This window comes from Accipiter gentilis, chromosome 5 (assembly GCF_929443795.1).
Source record: "Accipiter gentilis chromosome 5, bAccGen1.1, whole genome shotgun sequence".
In the NCBI taxonomy this organism is placed as follows: domain Eukaryota; kingdom Metazoa; phylum Chordata; class Aves; order Accipitriformes; family Accipitridae; genus Astur; species Astur gentilis.
Genome location: NC_064884.1, coordinates 21,970,009 through 21,988,669, shown reverse-complemented (window position 1 = coordinate 21,988,669; position 18,661 = coordinate 21,970,009). Strand labels below are relative to the sequence as shown.

Sequence of the window (18,661 nt, the reverse complement as noted above, 5' to 3'; positions counted from 1 at the left end):
TGCTGTATGTTTTCCTGTGCAACTACACTGCAGAAGGTTACCGGAGACTGTGGACTATACTGTGACCCCCCTCCAACAAGAAAATAAATTTTGTTAAAATTGGTTGATCAGTTGTGTGCTGTGAAGTTGAACCTATCCGAAAGTAATGGTGTTTTTCAGAATTGAATCATGCTTATACATTTAGCAAAGCGAAAGCAGTATGCTGTTAATTGAAGTAATAAACATGCTTTTCTGGTGTGCCATAAGCAGCAAATCCAAAGCAAGTCATGTATATGAATGAGTATGGAACTGTAATACATTAAGTAATAAATATTCCACTCAGTCATCAAACTTTGTAGGAATGTCAACTAAATGAAAAAGGCAATGTGTCTTATATCTATGTGCTTGCCACTGTGGGAATTCTGTAGAAATGAGTGTTGTAAACATTTTTTCTTTCATTTTGACAGGTAATATTTGAAGCTGAAGTCTCAGATGGGAGAAATGGCTACATTGCCATTGATGACATCCAGGTTCTGAGTTATCCTTGTGGTAAGTAATGATTAAGAGCTGCATTCTTCTCTGTCTTTTCAGGACATATTTGATATTGCTGTAGACTGCTGAGTTTTCATCACTTGATCACTAATGTTCTTTGTTCTTTCAATAGTATTTTTGTTGCAGCTTCCAGGGGAAAATGTAGTGTTGTAATAGTGATTTACCTGAGTAAAATCTCTGTCTGCCAGAAGTAAAGTATATAGGAATATAAAAGTAGAAATTCTTCAGTGTCTCTTTAGACATACTGTAGTTGGTGTGCATAATCAAAATGGGGTTTAATGTTAATGTGTATACTCACTGATTAAAGAAAATTGAATTGGCAGATGCATGTAGGAGGTTTATCAGATTTCATGCCCTTGTTCTTGTTCATTGTTTTTCTTTTTTTTCCCCCAAATGGATACAACAGATTTAAAAAAAAAAAAAAAAAAAAAAAAAAAAAAAAGGAAGAAAGAAAGAAAAAAAAAAAAGGCTTGTGGCTATTGAAGTACTGAAGGATTGGGGTTTGTTTGTGGACAGACTTCAGGCATTTATGTTTCTCTTTCCCTGCTTAATCCTGGGGAAAAATTACACACATGCAAACACAAATTGCAATAATGAGAATATTCTACAAATAAAAAGTTGTGAGGAAGAAATTACTGCTGTGCATTTCTGTCGCTTGTTAGCACATTTTTTTGGTAATTTGGTTCTGTTCAACTCTTTTGATCTTCCCCTTGACGTCCCCTTTCTAAAATGTGCTTTCATTGTAATGTATGTACCTCATGGCTGACAATTTAACTGCTTTCTGAAATGATCAAGATATAACAAACCCCTCCCCCAAATTTGCAAAATGATGCCAAATAATAAAGTTGCAGTGGCAACCTCACAATTTATTTTCTTCTACCCCAAACCTGTTAAGACCATAGCTCTCGGGGGCTACCAAGCTTACAGAGTATTTGAGTGAGTTACCTCTTTATATTTCAGCCAGCCCAGCTCTCTGATGTCTGTACTCAGCAAAGCTCTGCTCAATTCAGTATCTGGCTTTCATTTTTTTTCTTCTGCGTTGTTTTGGGGGTTTGGGGGGTTTTTGTTTGGTTGGTTGTTGTTTTGTTGTTTGGTTTTTTTGTTTGGGTTTTTTTTGTTGGTTTTTTTTTAATTTTCTGGGGTTTTTTAAGTGCCAAAACAAAAGGCACTTGGGTACAGCTGTGACGACAGATTATCAGCATGATACAGTATTCAGATAAGCTCTTTTTTGTTGCTGATGTTTAAACCCTTTTTGTTCCAATTTCCTGTTTTTTCCTGTGTGTTGGGGTTTTCTTGGTAAGGACAAAGAAATAACAGTTCAGTTACTGTTTTTGTTAGGAGTTCTTGAGAAAGGGACAGACAAGAGCTGTGTGACGTACCCATTCTTCCTATGTGCCTGTCTGCTTTCTTACATCTAATAAATCCTTCAGGTGGTTGTGCCACTGAACTTTCCTAGGGGCTTTGTCAGTGTGGGAAATAGATTTGTCAGCTCCTGAAACACTGTATTCAGTGGCACAAATGATTTCATTTAGTAAAACAGAGCTCTGAGTTACACTGCAAATAATCTGAATGGTATCTATCTATTTGCCTGAGCAGTATCTTGCTAATTGGATTTTTCTCAGTATGATGGGTTTCATACAATCAAAAGTTGGGATAATTTTTGTAAAGTGCTCCTGATATTTTGGCATTTGATCTCCTTCTCTTGGCTTTGATTTTTAAAAGACTTTATTATAATTCATGTATAACATAAAGTTAGTAGGATCACCAGAGAAGGGAAAGGACTGTAGGCACTCTTTCTTCTCCAACAGAGATTAAACAAATAATTTTCTCTCTTCTGTTTCTGGTTTTTTTTTTTTAGCCAAAGTTTGTTACAATATGCATCTTCAGGGAGACAGTAATGTTGCAGGCACCTTTTTTAGCAATAAGCATTATTTGTAATTTTTCCTTCTCCTTCTGCAGATAAATCTCCACATTTCTTGAGGCTGGGGGATGTAGAGGTCAATGCAGGGCAGAATGCTACATTTCAATGCATTGCTACGGGGAGAGATGCAGTGAATAACAAGTTATGGCTCCAGGTAAGGCTAACTCATGCAAGTCTATTTGGCTAGAGGACAGGCTGCTTTCTGGAAGTGAAATATTTAAATTCCTAAGCCTTTTTTTCTTTTGCATGTAAAATATTTAGTTTAAATACAGTTTTATCTCTGTTAAATGGAGAAACTTTTAATCAATTTTGTAATGTTAAAAAGCTTGGAATAAAAATTGGAACAACTGGTGTGGACGGTGGAGGAGGGTTGGTCTTTGAGGCATTGTGGACCTTCTCTCCTTGTTAATCATCTCTTCTGTATCAAAATTTATTATCATTAAATGCAGATAATTGGCATTTGGGATCTAGTAAAACACAGGTGTAACACAGCTGTCATAAATTTTGAGGATTATTTTATCATATAAATTACAACTAATTCTTTGTCCAAGCAGGTGGCTGGAGGGATGTGGCTGTACTTCCATGTGCATATCAGTTTTACTCAGCAGCATATTTAATAGGACAACGTAAAAGGACTGTTGCGTGTCCTTTTTGTCTGTTTCCATAATAGGAGGGACTTCAACTTTTATCTCTGTGTAGTTGTGAGTTGCGTGTTTGTTAGAATCTAAGAGATGACTAAAACCAGAAAATAACCCTTCTCACTAAAAAACAAGAAAAAAAGAAACAAACACCAGCATCCCCCCAAAACAACCGCTTTGCTTTGTGGTATGGTGATGGTGTCACTTACAGTTAAGACCACTGATTAAGTAGAAGGATGACAAAGTTTCACAGTTGTTCCTTAAAAAATTAAATTCTGCCACTTAAGTGACATTTTTAATCCTTATTTAGTTGTATGTGTACCTTTTATTTGTATGCTTTAGTTTATACATAAAGCTTAAGCACCAGCACTCCTTTAGAATTGTTTCTAAATATGCCCTTTAAAACTTTATTTTTTTAAAATGTGTATTTCTCTGTATTTTCAGTACTGTAAAGTATATACTTTTGGGGAAATGTACTTTGAAATTAACTATAATCAGAACTTTAAAATATCTATTTTTGGCAAGCGTTGTACTTTGAAATGAACTATAATCAGTTACTTCAATCTGTTTGATTTTTCTTTTAATAGAGAGTGGATCTGACAAACCTTGAGTAACAGTTGCATATAAGCATATGATAAACTTAAAATTTTAAAGAGGTGAGTTTTTTTAATAGAATGAGATTGGGAAAATGTCCAATATGCAAAATGTATTACTGGACAAATATGCTGCAATGTTAAAAAAGGAACACAAACCTAGCACTAATTCCATTGCATTTAGTGAAAAGGTGTCATAGCAGTAGGAATGATTTTTACTCCATGTCTTTGAGTAGTAACTTGTTTAAATTGAGCAAACATATAATGTATTCATTGAGGAAGAGGAGTTTGATTTCAGAGACTTCGAAATAGAGCACACAAAGCACACCAAATGAAATTGAGCTGGGTTTTTGTATATCAAAGGCAAGACTATAACAATAGGAGCATACCAGCAAACGCATGAAGCACCACCTTCGGTTGATCGTGGGTCAGAAAGGCCCGATGGAGAAGGCCAGCTGGAAATCTTCCCTATCACTCACTCCTTGAAGTCAGATAGCTCTGAAGGATTATCCTTTCTAACTTTCATTCCCCTGAGAAGCCCGGTTAGCAGCCAGAACAACTCAGAAAACATATGTTTTGTTCTTCCATATACTTCATGGGTGGTTTGGGTTTTTGGGGTTTTTTTTTGTGTGTGGATCACAGATGTAATAACTTCTTACAGTGTGAAGGATAAGGTACCTTTGAGGTTATAACTCTGCTTGCTTGTGCTCATGAAGTGCCTTGATATTCTTGAAGATACCTTGCTACTAAAATTATATACTTGAACTTCTGTTCCCCTTCTTGTTTTCTCTTAAGGAGTGCCAAATTTTCACCAATTTAAAGGTGACCCATTTTTTTCTTCCTCCCTCATCGTTCCACCCATCCATCCTACTTGCCCAACAGAAGCGTGAATCAGCAGCTTTCCCTCTCTGAAATCTTTTCCTTAGATAACACAGCAAATTAGTGCTGTTGGGCGCAGCTAATAGCGGTTACTCCCTTTCCTTAAAACACAGGGTGGATATGTATGGGCCTCGTGAGGCTCCGGAGTGTGACTTGGAAAAGGTTTGCTTTAACCTTTGACCAAACCGGAGATTCATAAAGCCCGAATACCCAGAAAGGAAGAACCGGCAAATCAAATCAAATGCCTAAGTAATTGTTTTTGAGACCCCTAAGCTGAAACATTCCAGGAATGTATTTTTCTCATAACAAGAAAGGCCATTGGAAGGCAAAAAAAAAAAAAGTGCAAAAATGAAAAATGAAGGGGGTGGGGGAGTTAAGAAAGAAGACACTCTCAAAGTACACTGTGTTAGAGAAAATAGCTTTTGGTTATGTCCTTATTGAAAGAGAAAACATATTTCCTTGGAAAAAAAAAAAAGCAGCAAACAATTTGCTATTAAAACACATTCTTTGATAAGGAAAGATCTGAGGTGCTATCTGGGACACTAGGGCTTTTTCTATCTGATTTAAGATCTCATTTGCTTGCATTGAAGTAATAGAGATGTGCAGGCACAGATTTTGTACAGACTCTGCCAGTGCTCCCTGGCTCTCCCAGCCCTCTGTTTCAGAGAAGGCTAAAGTAAATTCAGCAGCAGCACGAAAAAAAAAAAAGGCATTCGCCCTGCTCTGTGTTCAGAGGCATGCAGTCCTGCAGCTGCTTCAGTCAGGCTCAGTCTGGGGTCTCAGCTTTGCCCTCCTCATCCCTCTCTGCACTGACGCTGGAGCTTTTGCAGCTTGCTAGTAAGTCAGTTCAGGAAAGTGATCTGGCTGAAAAAGATTTTGGTCCAAGTTGGACTTCTGTTGTTGTTGGGGGTGGGGAGGACTGTTTGTTTTTTGTGTGTTAATTTTTTTCTATTTTAGCTTGATTAATGTCTGAATTACCTATGTAAATAGCGCCAGTAGGTAGAAAGTGATGGGGATGTTTGGTTAGAAGCAGGGAGGAGGGAAGGCTTATAACAACCTGAACTGAAGTAAAAGTGGATCTTGGTAGTGTGTGTCATTGTAGTGTCCTATGTAAACTTCAAGGTTTTTTTTAGTTATTGGGGAAAAGCTCTGATCATATACTAGATGATCTATGTGCATGCACATTTCAATGCTTATGAGGTTTTTTCAGTGTATATATAATTAAGTGCACATACCTTTGGGTGTCTGAAAAAAAAAATGGATAAAAATAGGCACAGCATTTCAATACACTGTTTCCTGTGTCTGTCTCTTCATCAACTCCATTTTCTATAAACGTATGTCTGTAAACATTTCAGACAAATGGGAATTAACATTGAATTGAACTCCTGACTTTCATGGCTGCAGATTCTGCTCTTGTTTCTTTTTTTAAACATTTTTATTATATCTGGGCTCTTATCCCCTTTCATACCCCTTCCCTCCCACCCCTGCATTTTGCAGCCCCACTGGACCAAGGTGTGGGACAGTCAGAGCTCTGGTATTGACAGATAAGCAGTAAAGATAACAGAAGTCTTTAAAAGTTGCAGCTGCATTAATATGAAACAAATATTTGCAGAGATAAAGAGATTTAACTGGTTGAACAAGATCTGAAACACACCTTTTGTGACAGTGTGAATAGTGGGTGTGGGAGGGGAACAGAAATGAAGGTCTCAATTTTTTTTTTTCTACACCTTTTCAACCTAATCTACTATCAAATCTATTATGGTTGTGAGTTGAAGGATTCTCTTTATAACCTGCAATTATTAGGAAATTTTGAAAGAGTTTCAAAGTCCTTAGTTTTTGTTTAAAGTAAGCATTGATGTTTCTGAAATACATTCAGTCTTAGTGTGTATTACCTTTTTTTGCCTGCAATCCCCATCTGAATGTAATGGTGTGGGGTTTTTTTCTCACACTCCCTCCTCTTAAAATATTTTCCCCCTCCTCTTAAAATTTCCACTGTAATATGTCACACACCAACAGCTGTCATTTGGTGCCACTGTACGCACTGGAACAATTGGGTTGTGTGATAGGAGTCCCCAAACCCAATATGGTAACCTAGCTTTTCCACTTGTTATGCTTTGGTACGCTCTTTCTTACAAGCTTCAGGAGTTAGCAGAAGTTCTTGCTGAAAATTTTTTTCCTTTAGGAGGTGAACTAAGTGTGTGTGTGTAATCTTAAAAGATTGAATATAGCATGTACCGAGATCATAACTGATCAGTTGTTGCTCACTTCTGCAGCCTATGAATTGTCTTTCTGAGAAAAGACATTTCAAGAATGAGGATTCTTTTGTTAACATTAGATCCACCTTGCTGCTTTGTGCACATTGATTTGCTGAATTAGTATAAATAGGACCCCCTTTTTATTCTGGGGTTTTTTTTCCCACCTGTGAAATGCCATGCATTCCAGTGGAGTTACATCAGTAAATAATTTTGCAAACAAGTCTCTTCTGCACGCTAGTCCTGTGCTCAAAATGGATACGTGTTAAGTATTAAATATTTGAAAGAATAGCACACACAAGGCATTCTAAACATGAAAATGCAGGAGTGAGGTGGGGAGGGCTGTTTGCCCATTTGATTTGGAGATTTCTGTGTGGAGAAAGCTTCCACAGTTTTAAGCTTTGTTTCTTTACTAAAACAGTAGAGAAATAGAATTGAATTGACTGAATAGAATAAATAACGTTTGGGTACACAAAGACTCCAGAAAGCAGTGTATGTATTGTCCAGCATTTGTTCTGTGGCTCTAATTGGGATATCAGAGCAATAGGGTTTTTTGCATAATTGGGATGTGTTTAACGGCTTCCTGAGCTGGGAACAATCGTGGGTCCCAGAAGCCCAATACGATTTTCAGTGTCTTATTGATGTCCGGTTTAACTGGACATTCGCACAGTGCAGAGAATAGAGCTTTTGCTAGAACATCTGTTAAACCATATGTCTTGGCACCTTGTTCAGATGGCGATAACTGCAGCACTAATGAGTCCATCCATCATTGCTGAGCTTTGCATTAACATAGCATTGGATTAGGGAAAGCGGCTTGTTCTGGCTTTGCAGTCGGATGTGTTTTGCCACGGTCTGCGGTGATACCATTTGCTTTGGCGAATCTGAAATTCAAAGGGGTACCACATGCATTTAAAAGTTTAATACATGCCTGGTAATCCTGTGCAGATTGCCATCAGAACGGTGGTGAGCAGGCCAATCTGTCAGCAATAGCTGTGGGCGCTGGCTAACCGCCGCTCCACTTGTGCTGCCAAGGCTGGCAAGGCAGTGCTGCTCTCGCCCATGGAGAGAGGCTTGTCAGCATTAATGCAGTCTGATGCAGCCCCTCTCTCCACCAGAGGAAAATGTCGTTCCTTGTGGAATAACAGATAATTAAAGCAATTGCCTGAGTGTAATAATTGAAAAAGTGAAATTAAACAGCATCATGGAAAATAAAATGCAAATTGCTGTAAAAACAATGGAGTCGGCTCACCTCCCAGTGGTACCGTTACCGGAGGATGAACAAGCGTCTGCACGGTCGTCTGTTCAGGCTCAAACAACTGGCCGTATCCCACTCCCTTTCTTGAGGAAACTGCCATAACTCTTAATGCCCTGTTTATCAGCACCTTGGGTTTTGGTGCTGGTTGCCACAGAATGTGATTTGGTATTTAGAATTCATTTTTCTTGCTAGATACTGCATAGGGTGTGCTCTTTCACAAGTCTTTGGACTGGGCACATGCAGATGGTATCCTGTGATGATGCATTTGGGCAGATCATTGTGCAGGACCAATATAGTGTTTCAGGAATTTAGACTGGAGAGTGTGTATGAGAACCTGTGCCTCTGACAGGGGTTTGAGGGGACACAACATTGACTGTTTCATTTTGCTATTTGGAAAGACAGTATTTCCTCTCAGAGGAAAGAAGTTGTGCTACACAATTCCTTTCTTCCCACTGTACCCAGAAGATGGAGGTACAGATCAGTATTCAGCAGGAGGGTTTCAGTATGGGCCGTGGGTCTTTGGGGTAAAGCATTTAGCTGCAGTGAAGTGGTGGGAGGCTCGCTCGTGGTCTCAGAAAAGATGTATCTATAATAGGAGAGTCATGTCCAATTTAACTTTTTACGTAGTGTCATGGTTTAACCCCAGCCAGCAACTAAGCACCACGCAGCCGTTCACCCACTCCCCCCCCCCCCCCCCCCCCCCCCCCCCGCCCATCCAGTGGGACGGGGGGAGAAAATTGGGAAAAAGAAGTAAAACTCATGGGTTGAGATAAGAACGGTTTGATAGAACAGAAAAGAAGAAACTAATAATGATAATGATAACACTAATAAAATGACAACAGTAATAATAAAAGGATTGGAATGTACAAATGATGCGCAGGGCAATTGCTCACCACCCGCCAAACGACACCCCGCCAGACCCCGAGCGGCGATTCCCTGCCCCCCCTTCCCAGTTCCTATACTAGATGGGACGTCCCATGGTACGGAATACACCGTTGGCCAGTTTGGGTCAGGTGTCTTGGTTGTGTCCTGTGCCAACTTCTTGTGCCCTCGCTGGACATGAGAAGCTGAAAAATTCTTGACTGTAGTCTAAACACTACTGAGCACCAACTGAAAACATCAGTGTTATCAACATTCTTTGCATACTGAACTCAAAACATAGCAATGTACCAGCTACTAGGAAGACAGTTAACTCTATCCCAGCTGAAACCAGGACACGTAGCTTGCATGTTTTTTCTGCTTTGAATTTTTCATAGTTTTCTAATGTAACTTTGCCTTTTGAGATCCCATTGCATTTTGATATAGTTAATGAAATGCTTAAGATACTCTTTCTTTAGTTTGATGATAAAACATTTGCTGTTACAGTGCACCTGCCTATTCACCGTTTTCACTACGTTCGGAGAATGGTTTTTTTGTTGGTTTGCACAAATTTTATGACACCTGAAAGTTAAGGGGAGCTGTGTATACCCTGAATGTTAGAGAAACTTTGTTATTTTACTTTTTTTTGTGTGGCTTAGAGGAAGTTCAGAGAAGGTGCCTTGTTAGCACCCACAGGGTTTCAGCTGTGGAACTATGATGGAGATTTTTGGTCCCCATTTTGGTTTTAGTCAGCTGTCATGTTTGATGCTTTTTGGTGTTGAACTGAAATAAGTCAGTCAGGCCTGCTTGCCCCAAGGAGGAGTTGAAGCCATGATGTTGTGTGGAGGCTGCGGGTAGAGAGAAGATCAATTACTCTGGGTTCACTCTTCTCCCCGGGTGCCAGGAGAGGTGGGTGAACCTCTGAGGAGCCTCTGGGGTGATAGCAGACTTCTTGGATGATCAGCATCATCTGTCCAAAAGAAGTACTAATTTGTACAGCAAATTGGGCTGCTTATACCAAACCTTCATTCCTCAGCCAGTAAAATGCCACTCAAGTCTACATCTCCTTACCTTTATCTTGATGACTGACAGTGGCCAAGCAGCGTACAAGTTCTTTTTCTGTGGCGCTTGAGGCTTGCAGAGAAACTTCACTTCCCCCATTTGTCTCATCATTGGTTGCTTTTACTTATAGAAAAGATGTTTCTGAAAGTGAACAACACAATAGGGAAGCATAGAGGACAGGGCTCTTCTTTTGCAATGGCTTGTCTATTTTACCTGTACTTTTACCTCATCATATTTATGTTCTGTGATAGAAGTTCTGGTTTTCCAAACATTTTTACAAAGATGTATGAAAAGCTGCCTTGAAGTGATATATCAGATTCCTTGTAAATGACTTGACTTGTAGTTTATTCTGTATCACACACTGCTGACTCTGACATGGTTGTAAAGAATATTCACCAATGAAAAATACAGTATTCATAACTTCATATTTGAAATTCTCCCTCTAACTAGTTTGTTTCACAAAGTTTTTTTCCCCCCTGTCTTTTCACTCTATATTCACCTTTGATGTTATGTCATTTAACCCTGAATGAATCGTTCTCCCTCTCTCCCTCCTCAGTTTATTAGCTTCTTGGATAAATATGGCAGTTCTCCCTAGATGCCCAGTCATCTTAGGTTCCAGCAACATGAAATACTGTCATCTTCCTGGTTTTAATTTAATTCTGCCCCAGTTAACTAAATCCTTCAGCCTGCGTAGCTACAAGTCATTTTGTTTACATGGCAGCCTTTGGGGTTGTCATCCCTGTAGGTCTTCCCTAGGGATGCTGCTGCTGCTTCCATGGCAGCTGGAGCATTGGGCACTGGGGGGGCTGTGCCGCTGCTGCTGCCTGTGACCGCAGTGGTGCCGGGGGGCAGCTCACCCACCACCTGTAACACCAGGCACTGCCTTCTCCTGCTGCTGTTTTGTAGTTTACAGCTAGGCCAGCTGTGCTGGAAGTTTTGGTCACTCTGTGTAGTCCTGGTAGTATTTCCTCAGCCAGCCAGTGGCTGAAACCCATATAAATGAGATGCTTGAAATGAAGGTGATGTTTATATAAAAACATATATTGTTATAAATTCCTTGACCATTGAGTCCTGTGAGTTTTGTCTGTTAACACCATATTCAGGTTGTCTCCTCCTCAGTGGTGTGATGTGCGGTAGGTAGCCTAATACCCGAGGCCCTAGTTTCCTCAAATAGCTGCAGGACTTAATGAGTTACAGAAGATTAAGAGCAGCTGGTATACTTGGCTGCTTTTAGAAAAGGGTAAAATCATCTGCTGAGAAGGGTGTTGGTGTTCAGTAGTGGTTTTTTTGCAACTTTTTTCCTTCATTGTCTTCTAACTAATCAGATTTTTTGTTTTGAGCTGCAGGTTGAATGCTGTAGTTCAGCATGCACTGCTCAAGGTGATACAGATCTTTAATCACCGTGTCCAGAATTCGTATTTCTGTCAATTATGGGGTTTTTTTAAAAAAAATAAACAACACTGCTTTCAAGAACTATAGGTTTCTGAAAAGCTTCTTTATTATTATATTTTAAAATATTGATTTTGGGGAGGGGGGGGTGTGTTTTGTTTTGGTTTGGTTTTGTGGCATGTGTTAGATTAGGCTCAAATTAAGAGGCTTTAAAACGTCCAGAGAAAGCGAGTGTCATTTTTATTTGTCATAGTGGAACGGCCAGGAACACTATAGTATGAATTTTGCTATTTTGCCTCTGGTAGATTTTATTATAATAAAATAAATTAGGATTGCCACCTCTGAAGGGCCAAATGGCTCTCAATTAGATTATTTCATGAGAACCCTTGCTTTCTTCAGTAGGAGTTTTAGTGCAGTGTGAGAGAAACTGAGCTACTTCAAAGTGGACAAGTTTGAGTAACAGCAGTGCATGTAACCAAGACATTTAAAGTAATGATTGATTTTTCTGTACTGGAGTGCAGCATATGGGATAAAACTTGGCTTCTCGCATTTATTCAAGATCTTCAGTGTATGTTTGCATGGGAAAAGCTGTGCTGCTTTTCCTGCTAATAAATGAACGCATAGTTTATTGGAAAGTAGAATCTTAGCCTGGCTTGCTGTACATGTAGGAAGACCAGCAAGTTAAAGCAAGCTGTATTAATTTCCTACAAAAAAAAGTTTAACTGCTTGTTTTCTCTTAAAAATCGATCAAACAAAAGAAATTGCTACTTTACCTTCTTGTATACTAAGAAGATAGGACTATCTAGGCATATTATTTAAGCTATCATTCCAATTCATGTTCTGCTGGAAAAAAAATTATTTCTTAGGCTTAAATCATATATTTGTAAATAAAATAGACTGAAAAAAATCCCACTTGTTCAGTCATTTTCTCTTTTGTGGGTGGGGAAACATTTAAAATTTTATTTATCATTTCCTATCATAAATAGATGTCATGCTTTATTATGTTTCTAGTATGATTAATACATTTTAAAGTCCCAAGAATATACTGGGACATTTGTGTAAAAGAATAAAATAAAATAAAAATAATAATAAAGAAAATTTTTTAGGAAGATAGATTTTTCTATGTTTGGAAATTGTGTCCTAAATGCTCTAAAAAGCATATGCTGTGTGTGGTGAAAAGTGCCAGACAGCTACATGTAAGTAAAATTTTTAAAGTATAGTTATTTCTGTTGTTTGTTCTGCTCCCATTGTTTTATTTTTTGAAAAAAATCTTTTGGCATAGATCGTGTGTTATTGCTGGCATTCAAACTATCCACATTCAACCCTTTTCTCTCTTGCAAAAAATGACATTTCTCCCTTTACACAATGAGTAAAACCAGGAATGTTTTGGAGCACATTATTTACAAATTCCCTTTCCCTTGGGGCAGCAGAGGTGTAATTCCCCGGGCTGCTGGGGGCATCCTTCCAGCCCTTCTGCTCTCCAGTGAAGTTTTGATTGCACCTTTTGGGACCAAGTTCCTTAGACAAACTCTCGGCTTGTGCCCTGCTCCCTGTGGCCCTGCAGTGAATCTGATCACGAGCTTATCCGTTTGTTGATTATAATATATGGGGAGGGAGTATGTTTTCCAGAAAGGTTGTTTTTTATTCTAAGACAGTTTTCTCTATGAGCACAGGAGTGAAGGTGAAGAGGGAGCAAGTGGGGGCCAGCTGAAGTGGGTTCTGCTGCCAGAGTAATGTGTGTATCACTGCAGCCAAAGTGTTGACATCTTCTGATCTCTGGAGGCATCCTGGCATCCAGCCAAGAGCCCGAGAAGGCAACCAGGGTTGACTGTAATTATTAGCAGTAGAGTGGACTTATTTTAAGGTGTTACACTAAGGATGGGGTGGGAATGTGTAAGGTTGAGCTGTCCGGGCTGATAAAACTCACAAAGAGTTCAGCAAAATTTAGAAGGAACATCACCGCAGAAAGTTATGGTAGCTTATTGCTGTTTAAACAAAAAAGCAAAACCCACCACTTTTCTACCTGAAAAGCTGAGAGGGAAATGCAGATAACTTTTAAATTTGTATTAGAAAATTAGAAATGCACCTCAATTCTACCAGTTAAATAAGATATTGGGGTTTAGATGCTTCTGGTTCTGTTCAGGTTCTGGAAGATCCACTAAAATTTCATGTCATGTTTATTAAATGCTTGATTGCTTTCATGACACAGAAGAGAGAAATTTAAGGCTAATTGTTAATTTGCCTATGATTGTTTTTTAAGCTGTGTAGACTTTACTGTTGACTTTGTTAAAGATGATCTGATTTCATTGCCTGAAAAAAAATTCAATAAAATTACGTTCCTTTCAAATTAAAAATAACCTTGGAGTCATAGAGACTTATTTAAGGTCATCATTTCAAATGCCTGAAATGTCAGAATTAAGGAGGTTTTTCTACATGCTTATATTTCTTCTAATCAAGTGTTTATAGACCATAGTTCTTTGTGAAGCCCAGAGTTATTTTCACAAAAGGAGGAGAACTGCCTGGTGGTGACCTCTCCTAAATGAGCAATTCAGGGTTATCAAATCAGACAGCAAGGGACTGGAGAAACCAAGGATTGCACAGGGTACAGCCATTACCTATTAGTATAACTCCACATTAATTTTAAATTGAATTTTTAAAACCTAATTGAGCAGCATTTTCAAGCTCTGTTCAGTGTGAGCAGGACATAAATTGGAACAGTATGTACCAGGAACCCTCTAATAAGCAGAGAGCACTGCTGCCTTTCTTTCCTCTCCTTTAAAATCAGTAGTAATGCCCTGACATTAAAAAGAAGAATTTAATTAAGAGATCATGGCAGTGCATCTGAACTCTGACTCGCTAATGGCTTACCTGTGTAAGGGATATGCACTGGAATGAATGCAGGGTATTTTCTTTAACATTCATTTTTAAGTGAGAACTCTCTTCTGTTTGAACTTTCTATAATTTTAATGACTGAAAAATATTTTAATGGGTAATCTGTACATGAAGATAGACTTTGAAGATGTAATTGTGCAGTTGGATTCCCAAGAAACACATCCTAACACAGACAAATCTGAGCAACTACTCTAAGCCTTGTAAGATAAAGTGGTAGGAAATCACTGATGTAAATAGAAAAGAAAATCCTAGGTTTTGTTGCTGGAGTAGAACTGTAAAGCTTGTTAAATTTCATTTTGATTAATTGCTCGGAAAGTGCATTAATATTTCATTTTAAGTAGGAGTCCAATTCGTTTTGTTTCTCAACATGAAGCATGCAGATGAGCTTAAGTAAGCAAGTTCTGAGCTTCAGAGGGTAAATTATTTTACACGGCAAGCTTGGATGTGCTTCTTTGCTGCAGACTGAGCACTTGGCATTCAGATTTAAAGCACTGGACGTATTGAACATAGTCCTTCATTTTAAGGAATATTTATTTTTTCCCTTCATAGCAGAGCAAGAATGACTGTATTACAGGGGTTACTTGTCAAGTCTACTGTCATACCATTTTTAAAATTATGCCTTCTGTTTATTATATGCTGCTTGGTCATTTTAACAATTGTATGGCAAGTTTGTGTTTAGTGGGGGAGCTTGACTTGCCTTTGCTGGCTGACTGTAGTGTGGCAATGAGAGCATGCACTCTGGGAGGGCACAGACAAGCAAGAGAGGAAGAAAGTACCATGAGGTTTGTTTATTTTGGTTACTTTAAGGCACTAGATCCCAGTTTTATATGAAGTTATCATTCCAGAGAGTTCAAGCCTTTGGTTGAAACTGGGGGGGGGGGGGGGCGGGTAGAAAGCAGCTTGAAAATCCTGCTTTCAGATTTAGCTTTTGCTATCAGGAAAAGCCAGCTAACCGGAGGGGAAGGTACACCTCCCACAAAATAATTTTACTGTAGCTTGAGCAGCACCGAAATAAAGCCTTTAACATCACCCCTCATTTGCACGATGTTGGAATTTAATAATTTCATTGATCCCTGAAGTTCAATAAGGCATTTCATTCATAGGAGTCTCTGCAGGCATCAGCAAACTTCCTTAATTCTTCTTAATAGGAGACAGATATTCGCAGAGCTGAGGAAGGAGCTGATGCCTGCAGCAGGGTGACTCGGCTATGCTGTGGTGGATCCAGGTTTCCAAGTGCCCAACCTCCATTGCTTTTGCCCTGTGAGCACCCTGTCAGATAGCATCCATGTGATAAGCAGGCTTTTGGTGGTTATGGGCTGGCAACTGTTTTAGGGAAAAGCAGTGAAAGTATCTTTTGGAAGCGTCTCACGTGCCATCTTCTTTTGGAGATCTGATTTCACTCTTTGCATCTCACTGTACTTTCTGGCCCAGCGTTGCAGGCTGAGCTTACCCCTGGGTAGCAGCTCCCTGCCATTTCTGGTGTAATGGCAAAGAGGGTGGCGGGCAGGGAAACTGGTTGTTGTCCTCATGAAATGAGGAAGAGTCACACCAATAAACCTGCTGTTGATAAAGGTGATGGCGTGGTCTTTCTACTGGAATACCAGTGACTGAAATCTGCCAGGTTGGTATAAATGAACGTTTTTGCCCGAAGCTTGCAGTGAAGCATGGGATGGGTGGTTTGACTGCTGCAAGAAAAATGGCAGAAGCTGAAATTCATTTGTTTAAACATATTAAGAGTTAAAATGAACGCTTGTTTCAGTGAGTTTGAAGTAGTGCTGAACCCCTGGCTAATTACCACAGAACTGCTTGGAGAGTGACTAATCCATGCTAAGATCATGAAGGGTAGATGTAAAATGAAGCGTTTGAGTATTATGAAGTACTCCTGCCTGTGACAGGAGGCTGGGTAATATTACACATGCAGCATTAACTCATCTCCTTTTCCTCCCATTGTATTTTGCCACAGGCTTTCAGGTTATTACATTTTGTGGCTCAGCAGTAGCGCTTCTTGTGTTAGACTTTAGAAAGCTCGAAGTTTAAGACCTCAATGAAGTTTCTCATTCCAGGGGTTGATTAGAGCTAAAAATGGCTGTGGAGGTCACATTTTGCTACGTATCGAGCAGCGCAGGCGATGCCATTACAAGGAAATGATGATGTCTTTCTGGGGACTGAACAAAGCTGAGTGCTCAGAAACTGTATCCTGGTCGGGGAATAACATGCGGTTGATCCATGGGAGAGAGCAGTGACATCGTTTTTTCACTTGGTGCATGTTTCTGGGGTGTTTTTTTTTAATGCTCTCCACTTTTGGTGGAGAGTCTGTTTTTCTATTAAAATCAAAATTGAGCATTTAATGTGAATGGTAATAAGGAAAAAGGGGTCACAAAAGAGCTCAAACTGTTTCTACCTTACTGACCTCTCGCCCTGCCCTGCAGCTCCAGACAGATTAAATTTTTCAGTGATTTGTGGTAGCTGTGATTTTTTCAGAACTCTTTAAGCTCCTTCCTTTAAATGAGATATACATTATTCCTCTTTTAGTGGCTTCCTTTCCTTCCCTTCCCTTTTTATTTAAGCTAGCTTTAGGTAGATAGGTGCTGCTTAGTTTAACAAAGGTACAATTTTAGAAAGCATTGAATTTGAACAGATAAAAGGTAGCATTAAAAAGGAAACATTGGCTGGTTGCTGAAAAAAAGCTGTTGAAAACCTGTGAAATCCCTCAATGCCAGGTTTGTTTAAATATTTCTTACAATACACGCAGCGTGTCTGTTATAATTTTATTTAAAGTTGAATGAATTTTCTTATGAGTACAGCTGCTACTGCTGAGCTCTCCTAGGATGGTTCCAGCTATGAAGCAGTGGAAGTTGAGTATGTCATGGTCATGTTTTGTGGCAGTGCAAAAGCCTGACGGTGCTTTTCACCCCCAAACTTGAATCTGAAATGCTTTTGAATACGCTTGTCTCTTGATGGGACCTCAGCACTGAACTCTTCTACTGTGGAAATGCAGCATGGACTGAATGAGTTCAGGGTTTGGGGTTTTTTTTATGTATTCTTGGTATGATGATCATGATAAATGTCTTTTGTATTCTTACAAGATAACTCTGCCTTGGTTACTCTTATTTTCAGAGAAGAAATGGGGAAGATATTCCAGTTGCTCAGACTAAAAATATCAATCACAGAAGATTTGCTGCTACCTTTAAGTTGCAAGAGGTGACAAAAACCGACCAGGATTTATACCGCTGTGTAACTCAGTCAGAGAGAGGTTCTGGAGTGTCAAATTTTGCTCAACTTATTGTTCGAGGTAAAGTTTTAATAGCTTTCATTTTATCCAGTTAAATGCTCTTAATACCAATGCTTTCTACTTACACCTTTTATTTAGCCTACAGATGCCTTGATCTGAAATGATCATACAAAAATAGCCCTGTGAAGCTTCTGAAATTGCCATGAAATGAAAGACTAGTTTGCAAAACTTCTTACAGTTGCTTTCCATAAAATGCACCTGTGTAAAAACCCTGATCCTGCAATGTGTGTAACATGCCTGTATGGTTTTCTGTAGATGCTATTTGTTGAACTTTTCATAAATACTTTTACAGGTAAGAGAGATTCCATTGTACTTAGTTAACATTCCCTTTTAAAACCTGTTGCCTTGAGCAGTCTGGTAGTACAGCAAGTAATAACTTTGTACTGTTACTTGGAAGAACGGTATATAAAAATAGTTGTAAATTTTCACCTACTCAAGGACTGAGAGCATTATGGAGATGTTCTGTGATGATTTTCAGCCTCTGAAGAAGGAGGAAGAAAAAGAAGAACTTGCTTTTTCCACTTGAAATAACTTTTTTGCTGCAGTTCATTCAGAAGCCTACTGGGATGCAACCATAGCTTGTGTGTGGCGATGTGGGGTTGGTAATTTTCTTATTTATGCTTTTTGTGTTCTGGAAGCATGTAAACTTGACTGGCCAAGGATATAGCTGAATATGGGAGTTCAGTTCAGTTTTCACTTCCAAAAGTCACATGCTGTTTGGCCTGGGATAAGCTGTTAAGCCTCTCCTTGCCTAATTATGTCACCTGCAAAATTCCCCATTTCACTCTTAGTTGTGATGAGGCTTAATGTTTTTTAACTGGAAAAAAGAAGTGGTGTATAAAATCTGTCCTGCTGATGCCCAGTGCGGGGGCTGTTTTGGACAGGTAAGTGCAGGGGTCGGTTGCTCAATGGGCTCTCGCTTGACCCATTGGTCCAGCAGTGGGCTCTTGGTAAGTCAGCTTCTGGGACTCAGCCACTGCGTCTGGAGCTGGGACAGGGAAAGCTTGTAGAGCAGCTTGTAGAAGCAAAAGTAGCATAGGAAGTGCTCTAAGATAGTTGGTATCTGGCATTTGCTGGCAGAGGTCTTTTCCCTGGGAGA

The 18,661-nt window shown here is 39.3% G+C and overlaps 1 protein-coding gene across 5 annotated transcripts in view; it reads left to right on the top strand.

Annotated features, from left to right (window-relative positions):
- The window catches only part of PTPRK (protein tyrosine phosphatase receptor type K), a 440,573-nt gene that overhangs the window by 196,608 nt on the left and 225,304 nt on the right, over positions 1-18,661 (top strand). For all 5 annotated transcript variants that reach the window (XM_049800783.1, XM_049800782.1, XM_049800781.1 and 2 more), the window contains exons 4-6: positions 447-528; positions 2,491-2,606; positions 17,388-17,562. In XM_049800783.1, coding sequence (XP_049656740.1) covers positions 447-528; positions 2,491-2,606; positions 17,388-17,562 — 373 coding nt within the window. The remainder of the gene's footprint in view (positions 1-446; positions 529-2,490; positions 2,607-17,387; positions 17,563-18,661) is intronic.